A 24,197-nucleotide genomic window follows, 5' to 3' on the forward strand; every position below is an offset into this window, starting at 1 on the left:
AATGAGGCACAAGACGGCGTGAAGCAGCAGGTCCCCAGCAGTAATGCAAGCAAGCCAGGATGAGGAGGACGCTGCTGAGAAGCCAACGGACCTACCTGCATCAGCCTTTGTTTCAGCAGTTGTTGGAGATGCCATAGAGCAGGGCTTCACCCCTGGGGGTTGTGCCCTCGGTCGCCTCCAGCATTTGTCACTGCTAAATATGAAAATGTTTTTGATTTGAGGCGGGGGGGTCCCACTCCAGGCTGCTGTGGGAAAGGGGGCTCAGTGTCAGTCTGAGCATCACTGCCCTACAGCCCCTGTTGTGAGGTGGTGGACGGAGGTCAGAAGAAGAGGTGATGGAATCAATCCAGGCCTGATTCTCAGCCGCTGGGTGCAGCACGCTTCGGGGTAAGGCAACGGCCTGTTCTGATTGGCACCTGCAAAGGCTCTGGCCCCAGCAGTGAGTTTTCCGGCAGAAGCTGGTTCAGCCGTGTAGCGAATAACCGATCCGCTGTGGCTTGGTCCATTTCTCCGTGTGCAAGGCAGCCACCGAATGTGCCCAGAACCGTTTGGATTCGCGTCCCAATACTTGCCTATGGAGTTCTCCTGCAGTGTCTGCTGGGATTTGCCCCCCACAGTTCTGATAAGTGATTGGTCCTAAGTCACATGGTATTGTTTCTGTTGCCTGATTGGAAGAACCAGAGTTCCTGCACAGGAGTGGTGCCTGAGCAGAGGCCAGGCCGGGAGGTGGGGGCAGACGCTGCGTGGCTATTGGACAGTGCCCGTTGAACGAGGAAGCTGCTCGGTATCGACTGACTTAACCTCCCTGTTCAGTGAGTTACTGTCCCAGCCAGTCTGCGTCAGGAGTGAGCCTGGGACAGGCGCTGCAGGGGCCACCTGCGCCCTGGCGAGCTGCCCGAGCGCTTCATCCTGCTGCTCCTGCCACACGGCGTGCACCTGAAATGCCCCGGAGCACGTGGGGGGCAATCGCGCCTGTCTGGTGCGGGCGCCTCCGGCTCGGTGCCTGCTGCTCGCCATGCGCCAGACTAGACAGCCCAGTTCCACAGTTGCTGCTTCACCCGCTGCCTCCCGGCACAGCAGGATGCACCCTTTAGGCCAGCTTCCTCGATGCCCAGGAGTGCCTGCAAGCACTGTTCCCTCTACTGAGGCCCTGTGCGCGGGCTGGGATGTGTGCCAATTGATTGACACGTGTTCCCGGCCACTGGAGCAGAACCCCCCATATGGCACGTCCCAACCCCGGTCGCTGGAGCAGAATACCCCCCCTCCTCCTGCCATGCAACACATCCTGTTCCCAGCTGCCGGAGCAGAACCCCCCATATAGCACGTCCCGACCCCGGTCGCTGGAGCAGAATACCCCCCCTCCTCCTGCCATGCAACACATCCTGTTCCCAGCTGCCGGAGCAGAACCCCCCCATATGGCACGTCCCGACCCCGGTCGCTGGAGCAGAACCCCCCATATGGCACGTCCCGACCCCGGTCGCTGGAGCAGAACCCCCCATATGGCACGTCCCGACCCCGGTCGCTGGAGCAGAACCCCCCATATGGCACGTCCCGACCCCGGTCACTGGAGCAGAACCCCCCATATGGCACGTCCCGACCCCGGTCGCTGGAGCAGAATACCTCCCTCCTCCTACCATGCAACCCGTCCTGTTCCCAGCTGCCGGAGCAGAACCACTCCCCCCCTCTCCCTGTACCCGCCATGCAGCACGTCCTGATTATTCCAGGCCCCAGGTGCCAGAACAGGCCCCTACAACCCCTGCCACATGGCAGCCCTGGTCACTGGAGCAGGCTTTTCCCCTGGCACATGGAGGCAGCAGGTCCTGGCCCCTCGCCTTAGCAGCTCCCTCACCACGCCATCTCAGCCAGCCCCACCTGTTGGAGCAGCCGCACGCCTCTCGAGTCGGTGAGCAAGGGAAGAACTTTTTGCGCACAGGCGTGCACCTTACCAGGAACTGTGTCTGCCAGGGTTTCCCCTTCCCTTCTCTCAGGACTTGGTCCCCTCAGAGAGGAGGAGACTGTTGTGTTGAAGGCAGGGTGTGACCAGTAGTGCAAGTAAACATTTCTGACCTGTATAGTCGGGGCGGGGCGGCTGAGCTTCCTATGCCCAGGACCCCACTCTCTTCCTCTCCCCAATCCACGTGACCTGAGCCACTCACAAACAGCCTTCCCACGTGCCGGCCACACCCTGAGTGTCTGTGTGTGACTGCAGCCGGCCAGCCACTCCCTGGTTCTCACCAGCCTGGGTTACACTGCAGGGTGATCCTAATGCACCCCCAGACCTGGATCTCCCCCAGAAACCTACGTCTAGTGCTGCCCAGCCAGCGTCATCCCAACTCTGTGTATACAATGCTGGGGTCTAAATTAGCTGTTACCACTCGAGAGAGATCTGAGAGTTCTTGTGGGGAGTTCTCTGAAAACATCCACTCAGTGTGCAGCGGCAGTCAAAAAAGCAAACAGAATATTGAGAGTTGTTAAGAAAGGGACAGAACAAGACAGAGAATATCTTACTGCCTCTGTATAAATCTATGGGACGCCCACATCTGGAATAGTGCATGCAGATGTCGTCCCATCTCAAAAAGAGATTTATTGAATTGGAAATGGTTCAGAGAAGGGCAACAAAAATGATTAGGGGAAAGGAATGGCTTCTGTGTGAGAAGAGATTAATAAGACTGGACCTTTTCAGCTTGGAAAATAGCAAGGGGGAGATATGATTAGTGTAGGGAAAATGGATAAGGAAGTGCTATTTACTCCTTCTCAACACAAGAACCAAGGGTCAGCAAATGAAATTAATAGGTAACCGATTTAAACCAAAGGATTTCTTTGCACAATGCAGTCAGTCTGTGGAACTCCTCGCCACAGGATGTTGTGAAGGCCAGGACTATAATGGGGTTCAAAAAAGAGCTAGATAAATTCATGGAGGACAGGTCCATCAATGGCTGTTAGCCAGGCTGGGCGGGGATGGTGTCCTTAGCCTGTGTGTGCCAGGGCTGGGAGCCAGCGACAGGGAGTAAATATATCACTGCTCATTTCCTCTGGACCACCTGGCATTGGCCACTGACAGCAGACAGGCTACTGGGCTGGATGGACCTTTGGTCTGACCCAGTAGGTCATTCTTATGATCTTACAAATAGTTTAAGTCCATTATTCCTTTGGGGGATAATCTATCTGCTTATTCTATTAAATGGCGTTAGCAGACTCTCACTGGGTGAGAGAAAACAGTAAAACTAGCTGTTAACTACAAAGAGGGATTGCAAGAGAGCACGAGTAATGAGGCCTAAAAGTCAGAAATGGTTCGAGAAGAACAGATGAAACGCTTTCCAGTGCTAGCGTAGCAAATGCTATTAGACTGAAGTAAAGTTTCTTCCTACAAGCTTCTGGCAATGTTGCTGCTCAAACTTACAGGTCATGAGGATCCCTCTGTCCCCCTCCCCACTCCCCCCAGCCAATGATTGTTTTCCTGTGTCACCCTAGATGTGATGCCAAGGCAAACGGGAGGGGGGCCCCTGGGAGACCCTCCTTTCATAGCTTCAGTTCCCTTCTGGTGGAACATTTCCACCTGAGTCTGACTATGGGGAAGGATGTTCCATGCTGGCTTTTTCGCCAGTTAAAAGCTTTCTTTGTTTTCCCTTCCTTCTTGATGACTCTGTTTACCACCTAAATGCAATTTACAGCAAGCACACATTCCTTCCTTTGTTTGACACACCTGCCTTCTGCCTGAGGAGGGCGGTGGTGTTTGCAACGTGTATTAATGATGTCCGGGAATCTTAATTTCACATACAACGTTGCTGCACACATTTTATTAGAACAATACCAGCCAGCCAATTGGGTCTTCAGAGGGTACCTTCCACAAGCTAACTTGCACAAAGACGATTACCCTTGTAGTCAGGGCGTGAGTATAGGGGTGTATTCAGACACCGAGAGATCAAGGCAGTTCTCTGGTGCTCCTGTCAGAGCCAATGATGTCTGCTGTAGAAACCTCAGTCATGTTTGCTTCCTGGCACTGGGTGGGAGGAAGGAGGAAATTGCTAGTTACAAGGTATAGGAAATGCAACCAGAGGTCTGTCTAGCTTTGACTGAACTGGGGGGGAGCAAATATACAGCCAAGTGTTATTGTAAGGAGGAGAATTCCTGGATTTTCTTAACAAAAACTGAATGGAATTGCTCTTGGTAGTTTGCATTGAAGATTCTTTGTAAGGAAATGGTCTAGGTTGCTGTGTGTGTGTGGAGGGAGGGCGTGGTTTAATAACTTTGCCTAGACTGTTTCTAAAGTTTGCACGGTGCTCATGGAGTGCTGAAAACTTGGGGAAATGTTTAGACCCCTTCTAAGAGAAATTCCTCCAAAATTAGAACATTGTACAAGGCACCAGTCCTGATGGAGGACAAAGGTTCCCAAGCTGTTTCCAAGGTACCATGTTCTCATGACAACAGCAACAAAAATCTAACACTTTTCGACATGTAAAATAACTTGGCTTTCTCAGCTGTACAAATTAAGTATTTGTGTCCAACAAGCCTCACACCTGCAAAAGCAAATGTTAAAACTTCTCCAGCAGAGGTGTGCGACCAAAATTTCAGGTGGATGGATTTAATTCTGGTACTGTGCAAGTGGAATCAAAATAGCACTCATAACAAAGTAAACCCACTCTTAGCAACGCACAGGGGAGAGAGATGTTAGTTTTCTCCAGTTTACTTAGAAGATTGATAAGGACTCTGTGATTTACTGAAGCCACGCAAGGCCAAAGAGGGCTGCTGCTGAAGATAACTGAGGAGCATACGTGGCTAGTGGTGACTGTGCAGTTGAAAAACCTTTTGTATTTATTGGTTTTAGAGGGAACATCTTATATCAGGGGTCCTGAGATTTAAATCTTGGGCAAATGTTCTGAGCTGGAGAAGGTGGTACCTTTAAATTGCAATAACTATTTATCCAGACTAACATATAGAATCTTTCACAGGAGAGATGTAGGCTCCAAGGTTCCACACAGTCTTTTTTAAGGTCTCATCTACAGAGCAATGTTGTCCCGTTTTAATTGAAACCGGTTTTAAAGCAGATTTTGTTAAACTTGTATATGCCTCTGGGTGCTAATCGCACAAGTACGTTTTAGGTCTGAGTGGTCTTGTTCAAAAGTTGTGGAGCTCAGAGGGTCCACATCTGAAAGGTGCTTTGGTTTTCTTCTTTAACTGTCAGCATACTCAAAGTTAAAGTAGGAAACCCAGGCCTGAAAAAAACAGGGAAACGTACTGAACAGCACCAGCAAAACAAATTGCAGATGGAAATTCTGTATGGTCAAAACTAATTAAGAAGGAAGAGGAAGTAGCTTCAGCTGGTTCCAAGCCCAGCAGGACTGACGTGACCCTAACTACAAAGGTACTCTGGTGGCTGCCATAGTGAAGGGAGGTAACCTTGCTGAAGCTACTGGACAGCAGTTTCTCACTGTGATATTTGAAAATTCAAGTGACTTTCAATTGGACAAAACTCCTTGAGGTCAGAAGACAAGACCTAACTCTAGATGAAGCTGGTGTCTTGCTGGGATTCTTTAACTTTTATTAGATGTTTGTTACCTTGTTCACGTTGAGGGAAATGTGAGGCTGTTTCCTTACCGCTGTCGCAGAAATCCAAGCATGGAAGGCTGGGAATGATTGGAACAGATGCACTAGACGGAAACAGAGAGAGAACAGCTTCAGGAATAATTTTGGTTTTCTTTAGCTTACTACAGTTCCATGTTAGAAGAAAATAACTTTTTCCTGAGGGGTCATGATGCTAACTGCTTGGCTACGTCTACACTGGCATGATTTTCTGAAAATGCTTTTAACAGAAAAGTTTTTCGTTAAGCATTTTTGGAAAAGCACGTCTAGATTGGCAGGATGCTTTTCTGCAAAAGCACTTTTTGCGGAAAAGCGTCCGTGGCCAATCTAGACGTGGTTTTCCGCAAAAAAGCCCTGATTGCCATTTTCGCCATCGGGGCTTTTTTGCGGAAAACAGTACTGTGCTGCTTACACTGGCCCTTTTGCGCAAAAGTCTTTTGGAAAAGTCTTTTTCCCAAATGTGAGCAGCATAGTATTTCTGGAAAAGCACTGATGATCTTACATGAGATCGTCACTGCTTTTCCAGAAATTCAAGCGGCCACTGTAGATAGCTGGCATGTTTTTCCACAAAATCATCTGATTTTGCGGAAAAACTTGCCAGTCTAGACACAGCCCTTGGGTTTAGGAAGGAGTTCTACTTGCATGGGTATAATATTACTTAATTGGTCCATTTGGGGCCAATTTCAAGCATCCTGGCCCCAGTTGAGTGGAGGAATAGATATCTGTCATCTAATAATAAGCTAGGGTCAACTGTGAACCCTGTAGGCCACTAACATAGTCAAACACTTCGGCAAAGGTCAAGCATATTCCATAAGGTGACCAGATCTACTTTAAAAGGACAGACTAGTATTTAGACTCTTACAGGTGTCCTGACTTCTTGAAAATGGGCAAATTGTCTTGTGTGTTCTGATTTCCTCCCTCCCTCTCCCCCAGTACTGGCCAGTCCTGCTGCTGAGTTCAGTGGCTGATGATGGAACCGGGTGCAGCATGTGGGGCTGGCCGCTCCTCCTGCTAATCCACCAGTGCTGTTCTTGCTGCATGCCGGCTCTTGGGGAGCAGCCCTGTCCTCCCGACCTCCCATTTGTGGCCAGCAATAGCTGTGCACTATGGGGGCCGGTGCCTGCAGGCAGGCAGCTACGTGTCATCTCTGCTGCCCACTCATCAGCTCTTTACATGCTGCCCCTCACTGTCCTCTCTTGCTGTGCCCCTTTGCCCTCCCCTACCAGCCCCACTGTTCCTCCACCCCCCACAGTCCTGGGTCGGTGCACTCAGCTCACCAACAGCTTGGTGGGCAGGCTCCATCCTTCCCCTTCTGCTCTGGCAGGGCTGGGGCCTGGGAAAGCTCAAGCCCCTCCCACCCAGTGTGTGGGCCAGGAGGAGGGTCAACTAAGCTCTGGAGCAGGAGAGGGGAGCGAGTCCCCGGTATGCACAGTGCTCCTGCAGGCTCTGCAACAGCAGCCCTTCCCCTGCTGCCCTACCCTGGCACCTGGTCCCCTAGGCACCCTCCTCTCGGGCCAGATTGTCTGAAGTAGGGATGTGAGCGTGTAGTCGATGGTCCGATAAGCATAAGCCTATTGCATAGTCGACTAGTGATGAGACTAGTTGCTTCCCCCCGTTCACTGCCTCTGGCAGAGGCAGCAAGGGCTGTGTGTGCAGGAGCCGGTGCTGGAGGAGAGCTGGCTAAAGCTGGTTCCCCCCAGCACCGTCTCCGTGGGGGGGGGGGGGGGTAGAGGCACAGTAGGAAACAGAGAGAGCAGGACTGATGCAGTCTCCACTCCCACCGCTTCTGCTGCGATTCTGCTTTTGAAATTGTCGTTATACTGGGCTCTTGTACAGTTCAAAAACTGAAGCCCTGTGGGGAGCTGGGGCAGGCCAGTGGGGACTCCCCTACTGGCCCCAGGCTCCCTATGGCACCTGAGCCTTTGAAATGTACAAGGAATGTACTAGCCTTTGAAATGTACAACCCACAGGGCTTCTTGTATATTTCAAAGGCTGAGCCAGGGCAGGGAGCATGGGCCAATCCCCTGCTGGCTCCGTGCTTCCTGTGTGGTTTCCGAGCTGGCTCTTGCTACAGTTCAAAGGCCGAGCGCTCTTATAGACTAATCGGCTAGTCGATGGAAATCCTATTGACTATTCAATTAGTTAGTTAATCTAAATTTAACTTCCTTCGGCTGAAGCCCCTGCAGTCAGGTTCACTGGATGCTGGCGCACAGGGCAGCCTTAGGGCTTAACCGTTTCCTGTCCATGCTGTAGTTGGGGGACAGGAGCTGGGTGGGTTTTGTCAGTGGCCAGCAGCAGCCTGGAGGTGTTAGCTGCCTTTCAACACTGGGCGGGAAGAAACAAGATGCTTCCAGCCACAGAGGAACAGGGTAGGTGGCGGGGGGAAGATGGCCAGGTCATCGTTTCCCTCCCGCACAGTGCTGCAAGGCTGCTGCTGGCCACCTTCTGGTGTGAACCCCAGCAGCAATCTGGGGACGGGAGCATGTGACCCTGTGTGCTCCTCCCCACAACTTGCCCTGGGCTTGCTGTGCCAGCTCCCTGGAGCGGTGGGTCCATCTGGAGCCCCAGCCAGACATGGAGGGTTGGATCAGTCAGTCATCTCGAGAGGTGGATGGCGGTGTGTGTGTGTGTGTGTGTGTGTGTGTGTGTGTGTGTGAGTGACCTTGTCACGTATGAACCCTACAGCCTTAACGATAGCAGGTCATTCAAAAGATTCCAAGGGAGCACTATTCCTTTCTTTCAGGAAGGGGCAGTCACCCTGACGTTAATTTGAATGTGAGTCCTGCATAGTTGTGACGGGTTGCCTTTGAACTTGCTTAAATATGAGTAATTTTACCAGGTGTCCCGTATTCAGCGCAGGGAAATATAGTCACTCCTTCCGGCAGTGGTGCGGTCCCAGCCTCCCTCCATACATTGATGCTTCCCTTCTGCCTCCATCTCAGCTGGACAGTGGTGTAATCAGCTTCTGTCAGTCTCTGCTGGGCAGGCAGGAGGCAAAGAATGATGCTGTATAGTACGAGCGCCTAGGCAAAGAGCTGTAGTGCCTCGTATTCCCGCTTGCAACCCTTGCCCCTTTCCAGAGTCTGCTGGGTGCCTGTCCTCAGTGCCGGCTGCCCCAGCACAGCAGGGCCCCACTTGCTGTCCGCCGCAGGGTGTGGAGCAGGTGTGATCTGGCCGAGGGCAGAGGATGGCAGCTGGGGCCCTGGGGATGGATGAATCCATCCCTAAGGCTACCACTGTGCCCCATTCTCCTGCCTCCTTCCCAGCCCATCCCCCTAGCGCCACTTCCCACTGCCCTATTCCCCTTGCCCACCACTTCCCTCTCAGCCTCCCTGCTGCCCCTTCCCCTCAGCTCCCTCTCCCCCCACTAGCCAGCCCGTACTGCCCCTGCCCCACTTCGCTCCTACCCGCCCTCTCGCCACATTGCCTCCCCCCCCGGCTCCAACCTGCCCCCCATTATCCCCCTGGCTCCAACCTGCCCCCCCCATTATCCCCTTCGGCTCCAACCTGCCCCCCATTACCCCCTCCCCCCTCAGCTCCAACCTGCCCCCCATTATCCCCTCCCCCCTCAGCTCCAACCGCCCCCCCATTATCCCCCTCAGCCCTAACCTGCCCCCCCATTATTCCCTTCAGCCCTAACCTGCCCCCCCACATTACCCCTCCCCCCTCGGCTCCAACCTGCCCCCCCATTATCCCCCTGGCTCCAACCTGCCCCCCCATTATCCCCTCCCCCCTCAGCTCCAACCTGCCCCCCCATTATCCCCTCCCCCCTCAGCTCCAACCTGCCCCCCCATTATTCCCCTCAGCCCTAACCTGCCCCCCCACATTACCCCTCCCCCCCGGCTCCAACCGCCCCCCATTATTCCCCTCAGCCCTAACCTGCCCCCCCACATTACCCCTCCCCCCGGCTCCAACCGCCCCCCCATTATTCCCCTCAGCCCTAACCTGCCCCCCCACATTACCCCTCCCCCCCGGCTCCAACCGCCCCCCCGTTATTCCCCTCAGCCCTAACCTGCCCCCCCACATTACCCCTCCCCCCCGGCTCCAACTGCCCCCCCGTTATTCCCCTCAGCCCTAACCTGCCCCCCCACATTACCCCTCCCCCCCGGCTCCAACCGCCCCCCCGTTATTCCCCTCAGCCCTAACCTGCCCCCCCACATTACCCCTCCCCCCCCGGCTCCAACCGCCCCCCCGTTATTCCCCTCAGCCCTAACCTGCCCCCCCACATTACCCCTCCCCCCTCAGCTCCAACCGCCCCCCCGTTATTCCCCTCAGCCCTAACCTGCCCCCCCACATTACCCCTCCCCCCTCAGCTCCAACCGCCCCCCCGTTATTCCCCTCAGCCCTAACCTGCCCCCATTGGCCCCTCCCCCGGCTCCGACCCGCCCCGCCCGGCGCGGCCCCTTTAATTCCCCTCCCCCTCCCGGCCGCTCCAGCCTCCATTTTCCAGCGGATCCGGCACCTGGAGGCGGCGCGGGAGCGGCCCGGCCCGGGCATGGCCGCCAACATGTACCGGGTGGGAGGTAGGGCCGGGGGGGGGCAGGTGTAGAACGCGGGGGGGCCGGGAGCAGCGGGGGGGCAGGTGTAGAACGTGGGGGGGCTGGGGGCAGCGGGGGGGCAGGTGTAGAACGCGGGGGGGTTGGGGGCAGCGGGGGGGCAGGTGTAGAACGCGGGGGGGCTGGGAGCAGCGGGGGGGGCAGGTGTAGAACGCGGGGGGGCTGGGAGCAGCGGGGGGGGGCAGGTGTAGAACGCGGGGGGGCTGGGAGCAGCGTGGGGGGCAGGTGTAGAACGTGGGGGGGCTAGGGGCAGCGGGGGGCAGGTGTAGAACGTGGGGGGGCAGGTGTAGAACGCGGGGGGGCTGGGAGCAGCGGGGGGGCAGGTGTAGAACGCGGGGGGGCTGGGAGCAGCGGGGGGGGGCAGGTGTAGAACACGGGGGGGGCTGGGAGCAGCGTGGGGGGCAGGTGTAGAACACGGGGGGGCTGGGGGGCAGGTGTAGAACGCGGGGGGGCTGGGAGCAGCGTGGGGGGCAGGTGTAGAACGTGGGGAGGCTGGAGGGCAGGTGTAGAACGCGGGGGGGCTGGGAGCAGCGTGGGGGGCAGGTGTAGAACGTGGGGAGGCTGGGGGGCAGGTGTAGAACGCGGGGGGGCTGGGAGCAGCGTGGGGGGCAGGTGTAGAACGCGGGGGGGCTGGGAGCAGCGTGGGGGGCAGGTGTAGAACGCAGGGGGGCTGGGAGCAGCGTGGGGGGCTGGCGGGAGATGGGAGTGGGGTAGAATCTGGGGTGCATGTGGGTTGGGGGTCTTAGGGCTGGGGCAGAGTGCAGAGTTGGGTTGTGGGCAGAATTGGGGCTGGCAGGGGATGGGGGACTCTGGGGCAGTGGGTCGTAGGGATGGAGTAGAATGTGGGGCTTGGAGTTGTGGGGGCTGACATGTTTTGAGGTTGTGGGCTGGATGCTCTGGGGGGGAGCAGCTAATGTGTGTGGGGTTGTGGGTAGGTCTGGATGGGGTGTGCGGGAGAGGGTAGGGCTGGATGGGGTGCGCGGGACGAGGTTAGGGCTGGATGGGGTGTGCGGGATGAGGGGTCGGGAGAGGGTAGGGCTGGATGGGGTGTGTGGGATGAGGGGTCGGGAGAGGGTAGGGCTGGATGGGGTGTGTGGGATGAGGGGTCGGGAGAGGGCAGGGCTGGATGGGGTGTGCGGGATGAGGGGTCGGGAGAGGGTAGGGCTGGATGGGGTGTGCGAGACGAGGGTAGGTCTGGATGGGGTGTGCAGGATGAGGGGTCGGGAGAGGGTAGGGCAGGATGGGGTGCGCGGGACGCGGGTGGGGCTGGATGGAGTGCGCGGGACGAGGTTAGGGCTGCATGGGGTGTGTGGGATGAGGGGTTGGGAGAGTGTAGGATTGGATGGGGTGCGCAGGATGAGGAGTCGGGGGAGGGGAGGGTTGGATGGGGTGCGCGGGATGAGGGGAGGGTTGGATGGGGTGTGCGGGATGAGGAGTCGGGGGAGGGGAGGGTTGGATGGGGTGCGCGGGATGAGGGTAGGGTTGGATGGGGTGTGTGGGATGAGGGGTTGGGGGAGGGGAGGGTTGGATGGGGTGCGCGGGATGAGGGTAGGGCTGGATGGGGTGTGCGGGATGAGGGGTCGGGAGAGGATAGGGCTGGATGGGGTGTGCGGGATGAGGGGTCGGGAGAGGGCAGGGCTGGATGGAGTGTGCGGGATGAGCGGTCGGGAGAGGGCAGGGCTGGATGGAGTGTGCGGGATGAGGGGTCGGGAGAGGGTAGGGCTGGATGGGGTGTGCGGGATGAGGGGTCGGGAGAGGGCAGGGCTGGATGGGGTGTGCGGGATGAGCGGTCGGGAGAGGGCAGGGCTGGATGGGGTGTGCGGGATGAGCGGTCGGGAGAGGGCAGGGCTGGATGGGGTGTGCGGGATGAGGGGTCGGGAGAGGGGCAGGGCTGGATGGGGTGTGCGGGATGAGGGGTCGGGAGAGGGTAGGGCTGGATGGGGTGTGCGGGATGAGGGGTCGGGAGAGGGCAGGGCTGGATGGAGTGTGCGGGATGAGGGGTTGGGAGAGGGCAGGGCTGGATGGAGTGTGTGGGATGAGCGGTCGGGAGAGGGTAGGGCTGGATGGGGTGTGCGGGATGAGGGGTCGGGAGAGGGCAGGGCTGGATGGAGTGTGCGGGATGAGGGGTCGGGAGAGGGCAGGGCTGGATGGAGTGTGCGGGATGAGCGGTCGGGAGAGGGTAGGGCTGGATGGGTGTGCGGGATGAGGGGTCGGGAGAGGGTAGGGCTGGATGGAGTGTGCGGGATGAGCGGTCGGGAGAGGGTAGGGCTGGATGGGTGTGCGGGATGAGGGGTCGGGAGAGGGCAGGGCTGGATGGAGTGTGCGGGATGAGGGGTCGGGAGAGGGTAGGGCTGGATGGGGTGCGCGTTATGAGGGTAGGGCTGGATGGGGTGTGCGGGATGAGGGGTCGGGAGAGGGCAGGGCTGGATGGAGTGTGCGGGATGAGGGGTCGGGAGAGGGTAGGGCTGGATGGGTGTGCGGGATGAGGGGTCGGGAGAGGGCAGGGCTGGATGGAGTGTGTGGGATGAGGGGTCGGGAGAGGGTAGGGCTGGATGGGTATGCGGGATGAGGGGTCGGGAGAGGGCAGGGCTGGATGGAGTGTGCGGGATGAGCGGTCGGGAGAGGGTAGGGCTGGATGGGGTGTGCGGGATGAGGGGTCGGGAGAGGGCAGGGCTGGATGGAGTGTGCGGGATGAGGGGTCGGGAGAGGGTAGGGCTGGATGGGGTGCGCGTTATGAGGGTAGGGCTGGATGGGGTGTGCGGGATGAGGGGTCGGGAGAGGGCAGGGCTGGATGGAGTGTGCGGGATGAGGGGTCGGGAGAGGGTAGGGCTGGATGGGGTGCGCGTTATGAGGGTAGGGCTGGATGGGTGTGCAGGACGAGGGGTTGGGAGAGGGTAGGTTCGGATGGGGTGTGTGGGAGAGGGTAGGTCTGGATGGGGTAGGGCAGGATGGCGGCGCATGGGGAGCAGAGTTGTGTGCTGCACGTTGGGGTTTTGGAGCAGGGTTGGGGTGCTGGTGGTGCAGGGAGTGCAGAGTTGAGGGGTTGTAGGAGTTGTGTGCGTTGCTGTGGAGGCAAGGACAGGGCGAATCTCTCTCATTAGCCAGTGCTGTGGAGTGCAGGAACATGGCTGTTTGTGGTAATAGCTCTGCTAGCTTGGCTTCTCTCCCCCTACCCCACTCTTTATCTAGGCATCCTGGCCCGTGTCCCACGTCTCACTGCCCCATGTTTGGCTCCTGGGAGGAGAGGCTACAGGAGTATGGGGTTGGATTTTCGGGAGTATAAAGGGTGGTGTGGCCTGGATGAAAACTGTGGTGTAGCTTCCTTATTCCTGGGAGTGAGGCGGGGAGGGACTAGTTCAAGGGGTTTGGGTTCTGTATCCACTCCCTGCATCCCAGAACGCCCCATTTCCTTTGGCTTCCGAAGGCCGTTAGGCTGCTAATTCCAGGGAAAACGGCTGATATGGTAGGAGTGATATGCAAAGTGTAGCAGGGGACTGATTCCCAGACCTGGCTTCCAACTGCTGTCCTTTTGCTCATCGGTCTCCCCTCACCTTGTTCCCTTGCCCACTCCTCCGATTGTATTTGGCTTGGTGAGGGGACATGATGTAACTCAGCTGAGGTAAACTTTGCCGCTTTGGCTTCCGAGAATTCTGAGCATCGCTGCTTTGGGTTGAACACGTTGAGGGCAAGATTGTACAGGAGAGAAATTGTAGGAGGTTGTGACTCTTCATTCGATTGTTTCACAGGGACTGACCATTTGCTTGGTGTTTAATGTCATTCTCACAGGTCTTGCTGGAATCTCATCTCTGGAGCACTGAATGCCAGCAACCCTGCTTTGTGGGTCATATGTTTAGGAATGGGCTGTTAGCTAGAGTTACCACTTGCCATTACTTTACATAAGGCTGGGGTCTTGACTTGATATGCGTTACAAGCCCTTTGTGGATGATCCAGCAATCTTTACATGCCTATTAGATGGTATTAGTCCAGTCCGAGCCAAGGAAGGAGGTTGTGTTGGTTGCATCACCTTGAAAGGCGTGAACTGTCCATTTCACTATTTGGCTGTGTGCCCACCTCACAAGAGAATTTAGGATATGATTAAAATGGGATTCTGGGTTCTGAAAAGACCATCATCCTACATTTCTGATTTCCTATTGAATATTTGTGTTTTGGTCATCCAGGCTAGGAATGTGTAAGGTTAACCAGTAAGTATCCCCCTTAATGGTGATGCTTACCAGTTTTGGTTAACCATTAACTGGGGGCTACTCCAGCCCTGGGGGGGGGTCCACCACAGAGGGTGTTCCAGTCTGGCCTTGGTCCTCCCGCCTGTGCCCCCTTTAATCGGTTAACAAAACTTTTATCTGGTTAACCACTTAAACAGGATTTTACATCCCTATTCCAGACTGATTGCCTGAAGTTACTTTAGCACCCATGGGAAGTACTGTACTCCTGGGGGAATTCTGCGCACATACAGAATTCATGAGCCATGTGGAATGCATTCTGCTGGAAAGGTGCTAGTTACGTCTTGTGCCCACCAAGTGAGGGAAGGGGAGTGCAGAGCCATGTAGAGGGGTGAGAGTGGCTGAGCTGGGGTGCAAGGACACATGGGGATGGGGACTACAGTGACACATGGGGCAAGTGTGCCTGACACAGAGGCTAGGAGTCAGCCAGGGACTGCAAGGTGGAAGCTCCTTAACAGTCCCAGTTACATACTTCTCCCACCACATCCAACAACCCTCTCAAGTTTGCACCCGGACTCCTTCCCAGGATTGACTTCCCTCTGCCTCTGCTCCTCTGTTAACATTAACCCTGCCTCCCCCAGCCTTGGCACTGCTTCTGAAGGGCATGGTAAATAAGTTTTTGTATTGCAGTGTAAATGAATTGTTACATGGGGTTGTGCATGAATATGCCTGGTAAGGAATTGTCCAACATTTCCTGAATCTTTTTTGTTGTCTGTGTTGTTACAGACATAGGTGCTGACAGGTCTTGTGAAATAAACTACCAAAATAATTAAAACACGCATGATAATGTTGTTGTTTTGACACATAAAATGTGCAGAATTGTAAAACATTGGTGCAACATTTTACATTTTTTGATGCAAGATTCCCCTAAGTGTAGGGAATGATGACCTGGGCATGACCCTGACTCAAGGTCCATTGGCTGCTCTGGTGTGTGCTTGTCTTGGTGGACGTTGGGGCAATACTTTCTAAACTGATTTTGATATCCAGACTGGCAGCAGTTCTTGTGAAGATGACTTTATTATGGTGTTGTTGCAAACTTGCTTCAAAACTAGCAGTCTTTCCTAATGTGGACTACAATGCATATTAGTGTTGGCCACTCTGGCTGTGTCTACACTCACGGCTTCTTGTGTGAGTAATATGCAAATGAGGCAAAGCATGGAATATCGCCGAGCCACATTTGCATACCTAATGAGCCACCATTTTTTTCAGAAGAGGCTCTTGCGCAATGCCATTCTTCCTAAAAGGTAATAGGTGTAATGGTGTTGCACAAGAGGGTTTTTCTTGCGCAAGAAGGGGCAGTGTAGACGCTTCTTCTTGCACAAGAGCCTCTTCTGAAAAAAATGGTGGCTCATTAGGTATGCAAATATGGCTCAGCGATATTTGCATATTACTCGTGCAAGAAGCCATGAGTGTAGACATAGCCTCTGTGTGTAGGAGACGTTAACTATCTTTTACCCTATAGTTGACACAGGAATTTCTAAATATCCTCCTCCTTAGCACCATCCGTGCAGTCACCATGATGACCTGCAGCAGATGAAATGTAAAATAGAGGCCAGAGCATCAGGAGCAGAAATTAAGTGCTGAATTTGACTGATCACACAGAAAGAAGGGTGAGAAATCATGTGCCTTGAATATAATCAAAATGAAGATTTTTTTTTTTTTCTTCACCACCATAGCGTCTATTGAAAGCTCAAACAGCCTGAAATCTTCCGGGCAGTGGATAGCATGGTGAATGTGGTCTGTGTTTATTTGGAAACAGTTAAATGTTTGAGAAGATTCATTCGTTTTGCAGGGACTGGTTGCCTGTATAATGGCAGATCTTTCTGGATTTCCTGTTGCGAGGAATGTAGTTGGACAAACATGACACTTAAAGATATCATGGGGAGCTACAGCTTGACTCCATGTCCTTGCTGGCTAGTGAAGTCACGAGGGGGATAAATATTATGTTTCCTTTTATGAGTGCTAGGAGAGCAACCTATCAGAACAGTTATGTCCATTCTCAAGAAGCCATCTCTTGATGCTGACAGTTCTGCTAACAGTAGTCCTGTGTATAACATCTTGGAGAGGTTATTACCTTATCTGGAGTTTTAAGAGTTACCCTTTGATTCAGGTGTTAGGCCCAGATAGATAGCAGAGAAGAACTAGCTTTGGGAGTCAGAAAAAAGAACCACATGATACCATCTGTCTTTACAATAAAAATATTGTTAATGCATCACTAGGTTGACTTCCCTCCTTCCCTTTTGTGATATAACATCTGTGGAACTTCCCAGGATTTTCTTCTTATGGCCCCTATCCTTAGTGTCCGATCATCTTCCCATATTAGTGAAAGTATCTTCTTGACACAGTTTTCCTCTCACGAGAGTATTATCCGTTCTTTGAGGTGGGGACGCTGAGGCACAGAGATTAGGCAAGTTTGTGCCAGGGCTTAGTAATGGATGTGGATCTTGGAAGTACTCCAGTACCTTAACTAGAAGGCCATCCTTCTGTCTTACTCTCTCATCTCCTCTTCCGGGTCTCTGAAGCTGCTAGAAGAGACTGTTCTATTGAGAACACTGCTCTCTGGGCACTATCATTGCTTCCATTGGACCTAAGTGGTGCTGTCTGCTTTTTCTGCTGAAGCTGAGTCTTGGCTGAAGCTGAACTGAGGTGGAGCAGAGGAAACAGTGGGTTGAAGGTGTGAACCTGCAGAGCTGGAGAGAATGAGCACTGCTTCCTGGAATGGGAGGCTAAGCTTGCCATTCGCTAGCAAGGTCTTATCCAATTCATGGCTGCTTCTGGATGCTCAGGGCTCCACAGTAGCCAAGTGTGGGGTTTCTCATTTTCTCCTTGAAACGGTCTCTCTGTACGTGGAGCTTTGCACAGCATTCTAGGGCTGTGCAGCAGTGCAGTCTGGAGAGGTGGTTGGTTGTGCTGGTGCAGGTTATGTTGCTGTCTTAGTTAAGCAGAGTTTTTCTGGGGTTGGCCATGTTAGTACACTTGTGTCAGTACACTCCACAATCTTCCAATATATTCCTGTGTACCACTCAGTTGTTTTGATTTTTGTGTTTGGTCTTGATTGTTTTGTAGCTATCTATTCTTTTACGCGATCATGAGAGTTGAGATCAGCTTGGAAGCAGCTAGCTAATGGCTCCTGACTTGTGTGAATGGGGCTGGGTGCAGAGCATTCAAAGTGGGGCGCTTTAAATCTAGACTTCTCTTCTTTGGTTCTACAGAGCCTGAGTCTTTGGTTCTACACAGCCTGAGTTACTATCCTTCAAGCAGGGTTGCAACAGCTATTGATTGAGTCTGTTGGGGGCGAGGGGAAGGTGTAGGGTGGCTGGGGTTTTTAATGCCTTGGGTGACAAGTCTACAAGTTTGATATTGCAAATATTGTAATTTCCTCATCGTCTCGGGTGGTGGTGGTGTAACACATAGTTTATGCATTTATATCCCCCTGAGAAGGGGGTCACCATCAACTTGGCCACTTATCTCTGAAAATGTTGGACCTATTACTGGTGTTGGTATGACACAAGATTATTCCAACTGAGTGTGATTAGGTGACTTTTCTTGTCACCTGTTGGATGAATTGTATACTCTTGGCAGCATTTTCGAGTCCAGTCAGTTACATTAAAATGGCCACATTTGGTCAGGCCCCAGTGGATATCTAGGTAGTGTCAGATGCCTCAGAGGGAAGGAACAGGTCAGGGCAACGTTTCAGGTGATCTGTACTCTGTTGCCATTTACAGCTGCTGGCAGTCAGGTTTAGGGACTCTGATCATTTTGGCTAATAGTCATTGACGGACCTATCCTCCATGAATCTCTCGCATCCTTTTTTGAACACGGTTATAGTTTTTGCCTTCCCGACATTGGCTGTACGTTGTCTGAAGACGTATTCTGGAGGTTTGCTTTAAACATGCTGCCAGTTAATTTCATCAGATCTTCTGGGTCATGTTTAATGTGAAGGGATAAATAATAGTTCCCTATTGGCTTTCTCCATACCACTCGTGATTTTATAGACCTCCATCAAATCCCCCAAGTCATCTCTTTTCTAAGATGAACAGTTCCAGTCTTTTTAATTTCTCCTGGTATAGAATCAGTTCAATATGCCTAATCATTTTTGTTGCTCTTCGCTGTTTTCCAGTTTTAATAGTTTCTTTAGATGGGGCAGCCAGAATGCCAAGCAGAAGGTGTGAACATGCCATTCATTTATACAGTGGCATTATGATATTTTCATCTTAATTTCTCTCTCTTTCCTAATGGTTCATAACACTGCTAGCTCTTTTTGACTGCTGCTACACACTGAGGGGATGTTTCCAGACAACTATCCACAATGACTCCCAAGATTTGTTTTGAATGGTAACAGGTAATTCAGACCACATAATTGTGTATGTATAGTTGGAATTATGTTTTGCAATGTCATAACTTGCATTTATTAGTGTTGAATTTCATCTGCCATTTTCTTGACCAGTCCTCTGATTTTGCAAGATTGCTTTGTAGTAAGGATGTTAAATGTTGGTTAATAGATTAGTCGAGTAACCTCGTGAATTCTTATCAGTTAGTTGACTATTGTCTAGTCCCCGGGGCGGAGCCAGCAGCCAGTGCACTCCGGCCTCACTCTGGAGGAGCCCTCTGTCAATCCTACGCTGCTGCCTCTGATACAGAGGCAGCAGCGAGGGGTGCCAGGCGGGAGCTGGTCCTCAAGGGATTCATTCCTCTCCCCTGCTCCCCCCGCTGTGCCACTGGCCAGCCCCACTTCCCTCAACCCCCTCCCGGGCAGCCAGGTCCACTTCTCCTCCCAATCTCCCTTTGCCAGCCCCGCTGCCTGCATCCAGCCCTCCTTCCAGAGGCCGCTTCTTCTCCCCACCCCCATCTTCCCCGGCCAGCTCCCTGCCCCCAACCTCGCACCCCCTGGCAGCCCTGCTTCCACCGGCCTCCCAGTCTCCCCAGCCTGCCCCGATTCCCCCATCCAGTGCTGCTTCCGGTGGCCAGCTCTCCCCTCCTCCTCACCCCAGAATCCCCTAGCACCTGCACCTTCCCTTAGCCCTGCACCCTCCTGGTGCCTCCCCCTTCCCGCACTGCCCCGCCCCCTTTGTCCTCTCTTTCCCTGATACCCACCCCCTCACCAGTCTCTGCCCCATCCCCTCCTGCCCCTCTGTGCCCTCACACATCACTTGCTCCATCCCCACCTCTCTCATGCCCACCCCTTCTTTCAAGCCTTCTCCCAGCACCTCCCCCTCCAGCCCCGAATGCCCTTCCCCTCTCCTCTCCTCTCCCAGCATCACCCTGTCCCCCCTCCCACTGACACCTCCCCTCCTGCCCTTTCCCTCATTGTCTGCACTTGGCCCCCTGGCATTTGTCTGTCTCTCCTGCACCTTGTCCCTTGGTGCCTTCCCCGCCCAAGCCCCTTCTCCTTCCACTCCTCCCCCTCCGCGCAAGCCCGCCGCCACCGCCGCCTCCTCCTTCTCCTCCTTGCCTCCGCCCAAGCCCGTTCCCTACCTTCTGCCTTCCACATTGCGGGGCCGGAGGCCGCCAGTGCCAGCGTGGCCCCGCCACGTACCTCCGAAGACTTTTAAAATCTCGGGCCGTGACGTCACGTCAAGCCCGGGCGTCCTCCCCTCCCACGTGCAACGCCGCACATGGGCAGCAGCAGGCGGTGAGGGGAGCCGTGCACGGCGGGGATGCTCTGGGGGTGGGAGGACACACGGGGGGGCCCGCGCCAGGCAGAACCGGGGGAGAGACCCAGCTGGCACTTCCGGGTTCAGGGGCGCGGGGCCCGAATCGGCCTGAGGCCAGCCCTGCCGGCAGTCACCAGGCATGCTGAGGCCCGGTATTTTTTTCCTGTGGCCCGCTACCGGGCCACAGCCCATAGTTTGGGAAACGCTGGTCTACAGCATTAACCTGTAAGCTTTTGCTTATTGGTTAATCAACTACACTGTGACATCCCTACTTTGTAGTTCTTCACAGTCAGCTTTGAACTTAACTATCTTGAGGAACTGAGTATGGTCTGCCAACTTTGCCATTTTCCTGTTTACTCTTCTTTCAGATCATTTAGGGATATGTTGAACAGCACTGTTTCCAATACAGATCCTTAGGAGGGGCCTGCTTTTTACTAAGTGAAAACTGACATTTTATCCCTGCCCTTTGCTTCCTGTCTTTTAACCAGTTATTGACCCAGGAGAGGACCTTCCCGCTTATCCCATGAGAGCTGACATTTCTTAAGACCCTTTGGTGAGGGACATGGTCAAGGGCTGTCTAAAAGTCCAAGTATGCTAGTTTCCCAGGATCACTCTTTTCCACATGTTTTGACATCCTCCAAGAATTCTAATAGCGTGAAGTAGCCTTTCCCTGGACTAAAGCCGTGTTGACTCTTTCCCACATTTTGTGCTCGTTTATTTGTCTGATTCTGGTCCGTTTCAACCAGTTTTCTAGGTAGTTAAGTTAGGCTTCCTGAACTGTAACTGCTGAGATTGACTCTGGATCCTTTTATTTTTTTTAAATCAGTGTTATGTGAGCTGCCCTCCAGTATTTCGAGTTTTCATATCCCCAACTCATAACTCCTGTCATCTGAAGACGTGGGCTGTGCCCACGAAAGCTCATGAACCCATCCACATGTTTCGTTAGTCTAGAAAGTGCTACCAGACCACTTATACCACAGTTGGTCGTTCTGCAGCTTCATATTTGAATTCCTTCAGAACTCTTGGATTAATAGCATCTTGTCCGGGTGACTTTACTGTTGCTTTAATTGGTTTTTGCAACAAAACTAAGTGACACCTTAATGTGGGACTGTTCCTGAGCTGTGTCACCTAAAAGGAATGGCTCTGGTATGGGAGGCTCCTTCAGATCCTCTGCCATGAAGACCAATGCAAATAATTTGCTTAGTTCTCTGTAGTGGCTTTGTCCTACTGGAGTGTTCCTTTTAGCACTGGTAGCCTTCATCATTTCACAGTTTGTAAGTCTGTTTTGCATATATGAGAAGGGTGAGAGAAACAATTACACTTGGTTTACAATTTTTATTAAAGTATCAGAAAACAGATTAAAAATGAAAGGCCTTGGCTGCATGAGCATTTTTATTGGTAAAACTTTTGTGGTTGGGGGGGGGGGGAGAAAAAACATACCCTGTGACCAGCATGAGTTTCACTGGCAAAAGTGTTTGTGTAAACTGCGCTACATCCCTCTCTAATGCTGCTATGTTTTTTTTTTTTTTTTTTTTAATTATGCTGGCAGGAGAACTCTTTTCCTACCAGCAAAGAGCAGCTGCACCCGGGAGACCTCTCAGCGGAACAGCTGAACCATTGTGAGGTCCATGGTTTAGAGGTAGCCTAAGACTCTCCTATATTTTTAAATTGACTAGATATCAACTTGAACGTTCCCCTTTTGCCTGAGCATTTCCTTCTAATTGGTCCTTTTCAGTTGTGTACCTTTGTCGTTCTTTTTTCAGACCGAAATTTTCCGGTTGTCCTCTTACCAGTGGGGTGTCTATGTGTGAAAGATCTCAGAAAGGATTATTTTTTTTTAGATGGCAAAAGTAGAGTAAAATACATTTGCCATTATTAATTAAAAGAAATATAAAATCTATTTTAAACACTTCAGTAGTTGAGGGTAGAAACTCGAAATTTAGTACTGAGTATTCCTGACTGGATGATTTAGTTGGGGTTGGTCCTTTTGAGCAGGTGGTTGAATTAGATGCCCTCCTGAGGTCTCTTCCAACCCTAATTTTCTATGATTCTATGACTTCAGCTTTTTTGAAAAATCATGTAGTGTCCGCTTTATTTGCCAAGAGAGATTTTGACAGTCAAGTGATCATGATGTTATACAGTTGAAATTAGTTAGCAGCAGTGTCAAATGGAGGAGGGTGTTAGTAAGAGTCCAGTGTATCTATCTTATTCATCTCCAACTTACAAACTTGACTTAAAACAACCCTAAAACGTCAGCAATTGTTTCTCTTTTTTTCTAGCAAAGTTTTTAGTCTTGAATATGGTGAGGTCCTGTTGTACCAGCACTCTTTTATTTTACAAAATTGACTACAATAGAACTTGACTACCATGATACATTTTTGACACATCATTGCTTTTTAAAAACTGTTTTGTTTCTTACTAGTTTGTGAAATTCATAATTGGCCTGTTGGACTGTTCATCATTACAGTGGAACCTCCTTAATTCTTATTAATGTCCCACAATTAGAAAAGTTGTGTGAGAAGTTTTTCTTACTGAAATGGTTTTTTTCACTATTAAAGTCCCTTTTGAAAGCATTTTTGGATACTCTAATTAAAGTTTCATACTTTAAAATCCAGCATAGATAAGTGATTTCCATTAGTAAACAGCACGTTTCTCTTGCTGGAAGTAGAAAGAAAGCTTTTTCACAAATGCCCAGTAGTTGTGATAGAAGCTAATGGTAAATGGCAAGATGCTATTACTTGGTGTTGAATAGTAAAATCTGAACAAATAATAAGCCTTTCTAATAAGCATTTTCTCATCTGCTTCTTTTAGTAACATCTCCATTTTGTGGTAAAGCCTAAGCTTAATATGAAGAAAAAGTACTGCTCATCCTTTCTCAAAAGCCACAGGTAATAATTTTCCTGGAAAAAGAAAGACGTGAGATCCTTCTAGGATTATTCAAGATAAACTTTTTAAATAGAAACTTAAAATAGAACGTTCAAGGAAACTCCCCCGCTCTCTTGCGTGTAGAGGTGCTTTCCTAGTTGCAAAAATGGAAGTTGCGACTTCTACTCACTCGTAAAACTTCTCAGACTAGACCTAGTCCCAGGTGGTGATTGAAAATATTCCTCTATTCAGAGCTTTTGAATCTGGCCACATATCCCTCTTTTTGACTTGCATCTTCGGCAGTCTTTCTTAACCCAGGGACTTTGCACAACCCCAGTAGCCTGTTGGCTGTTAGGCTGAACAGTCGTACATAAAACAGACTAACTACATGATAAAAAAAAAAATAGATCCTACAAGAGCACGGAAGGTTCTCTTGCAGCGTCTGGGGTGTATTCATGGCATTGAGCCAAATTTTGTACTCGGGTAATTTTGGGGTATGTCTGTAGCTATGCCCTCCCACAGTGCAGTTGGAGACTGTGAAAGGAAGGTTTTTGTGCGCTTAGGATAAGAACCTGAATGAAGATAACTGTTGATGAAAATTTTCTTGTGCCAAAATAACTGTATTTACCCTGAAAAGTTGCGTCAGCATTGCTGTGTTAATTGGGGTGGGGCATTTTCGTACCCAGGCTGATGTACCTATGCTGATGTAACTTTTCATTGTAGGCCTTGCTGGAGCCCTAGGCATGGCTAGGAGTGTGAACTGAAGTAGGCTTTCTCAGACTAGTATCATCTAGGTAGCAGCTAATCAAGTAAGCACGTTTGAGTGGAGAGTGTGGTACAAGAACACACCAACCCCTTACAAAGATGAGGAGGGGGTGACAGGATAATGGAGGAGGATGTTTGGAAGTCGTAGGAGGGGCAGCTGTATTGGCCTATGGGGTTCTGTTCTGTGGCTGTGACGGTACCTTGCTATGGGCACCGTATATTAGTGTACCTGGAACTGTTGAGCCAGGGCACTAGGGTTGGGTAAGAAACTTGGCTGACCACCTTGGAAACCGAGTTGAGCCTGTGGTCTGGCTTTATGGGTGACATTGAGGTCAGCTGAATCAGCAAGCTGCACTCTGCTGGTGCAGCTAGCATCTGAGCTCCACAAACAGCTTAGGAGCAACGCCCCGGCGTACCTAGCAGCACTAACAGTGCTGATGTGGTGAGCTCGCTCTTTAGGGTCACAACCGGAGTTGGCAGGAAACTTGGAACTAGCATATCCCCGTCTGCCAACAGCCCCCTCCAGCCGTGTGGGCGTG

At 52.3% G+C, this 24,197-nt stretch overlaps 1 protein-coding gene and 1 long non-coding RNA gene across 6 annotated transcripts in view; one reads left to right on the forward strand and one right to left on the reverse strand.

The window, feature by feature from the left end:
• Positions 1-3,768: 3,768 nt before the first annotated feature.
• Positions 3,769-10,144, reverse strand: LOC112543735 (uncharacterized). Of its 2 annotated transcripts, none has more exons than XR_012906074.1 (4): positions 10,043-10,144; positions 8,417-8,555; positions 5,557-5,648; positions 3,769-4,000 (listed from the first exon to the last, which is right to left on the reverse strand). It is a non-coding gene; the product is annotated as an uncharacterized LOC112543735 (long non-coding RNA). The 2 variants fall into 2 exon arrangements; XR_012906075.1 differs by having other exon boundaries at positions 8,417-8,558; positions 10,043-10,114.
• The window catches only part of MTA1 (metastasis associated 1), an 85,500-nt gene continuing 71,274 nt past the window's right edge, over positions 9,972-24,197 (forward strand). For 3 of the 4 annotated variants that reach the window (XM_075937074.1, XM_075937077.1, XM_075937078.1), the window contains exon 1: positions 9,972-10,103. In XM_075937074.1, coding sequence (XP_075793189.1) covers positions 10,076-10,103 — 28 coding nt within the window. In that variant the 5' untranslated portion in view covers positions 9,972-10,075. The remainder of the gene's footprint in view (positions 10,104-24,197) is intronic. The other variant, XM_075937075.1, reaches the window with a different exon arrangement.

The sequence above is a fragment of the Pelodiscus sinensis genome, chromosome 9 (assembly GCF_049634645.1).
Source record: "Pelodiscus sinensis isolate JC-2024 chromosome 9, ASM4963464v1, whole genome shotgun sequence".
In the NCBI taxonomy this organism is placed as follows: domain Eukaryota; kingdom Metazoa; phylum Chordata; order Testudines; family Trionychidae; genus Pelodiscus; species Pelodiscus sinensis.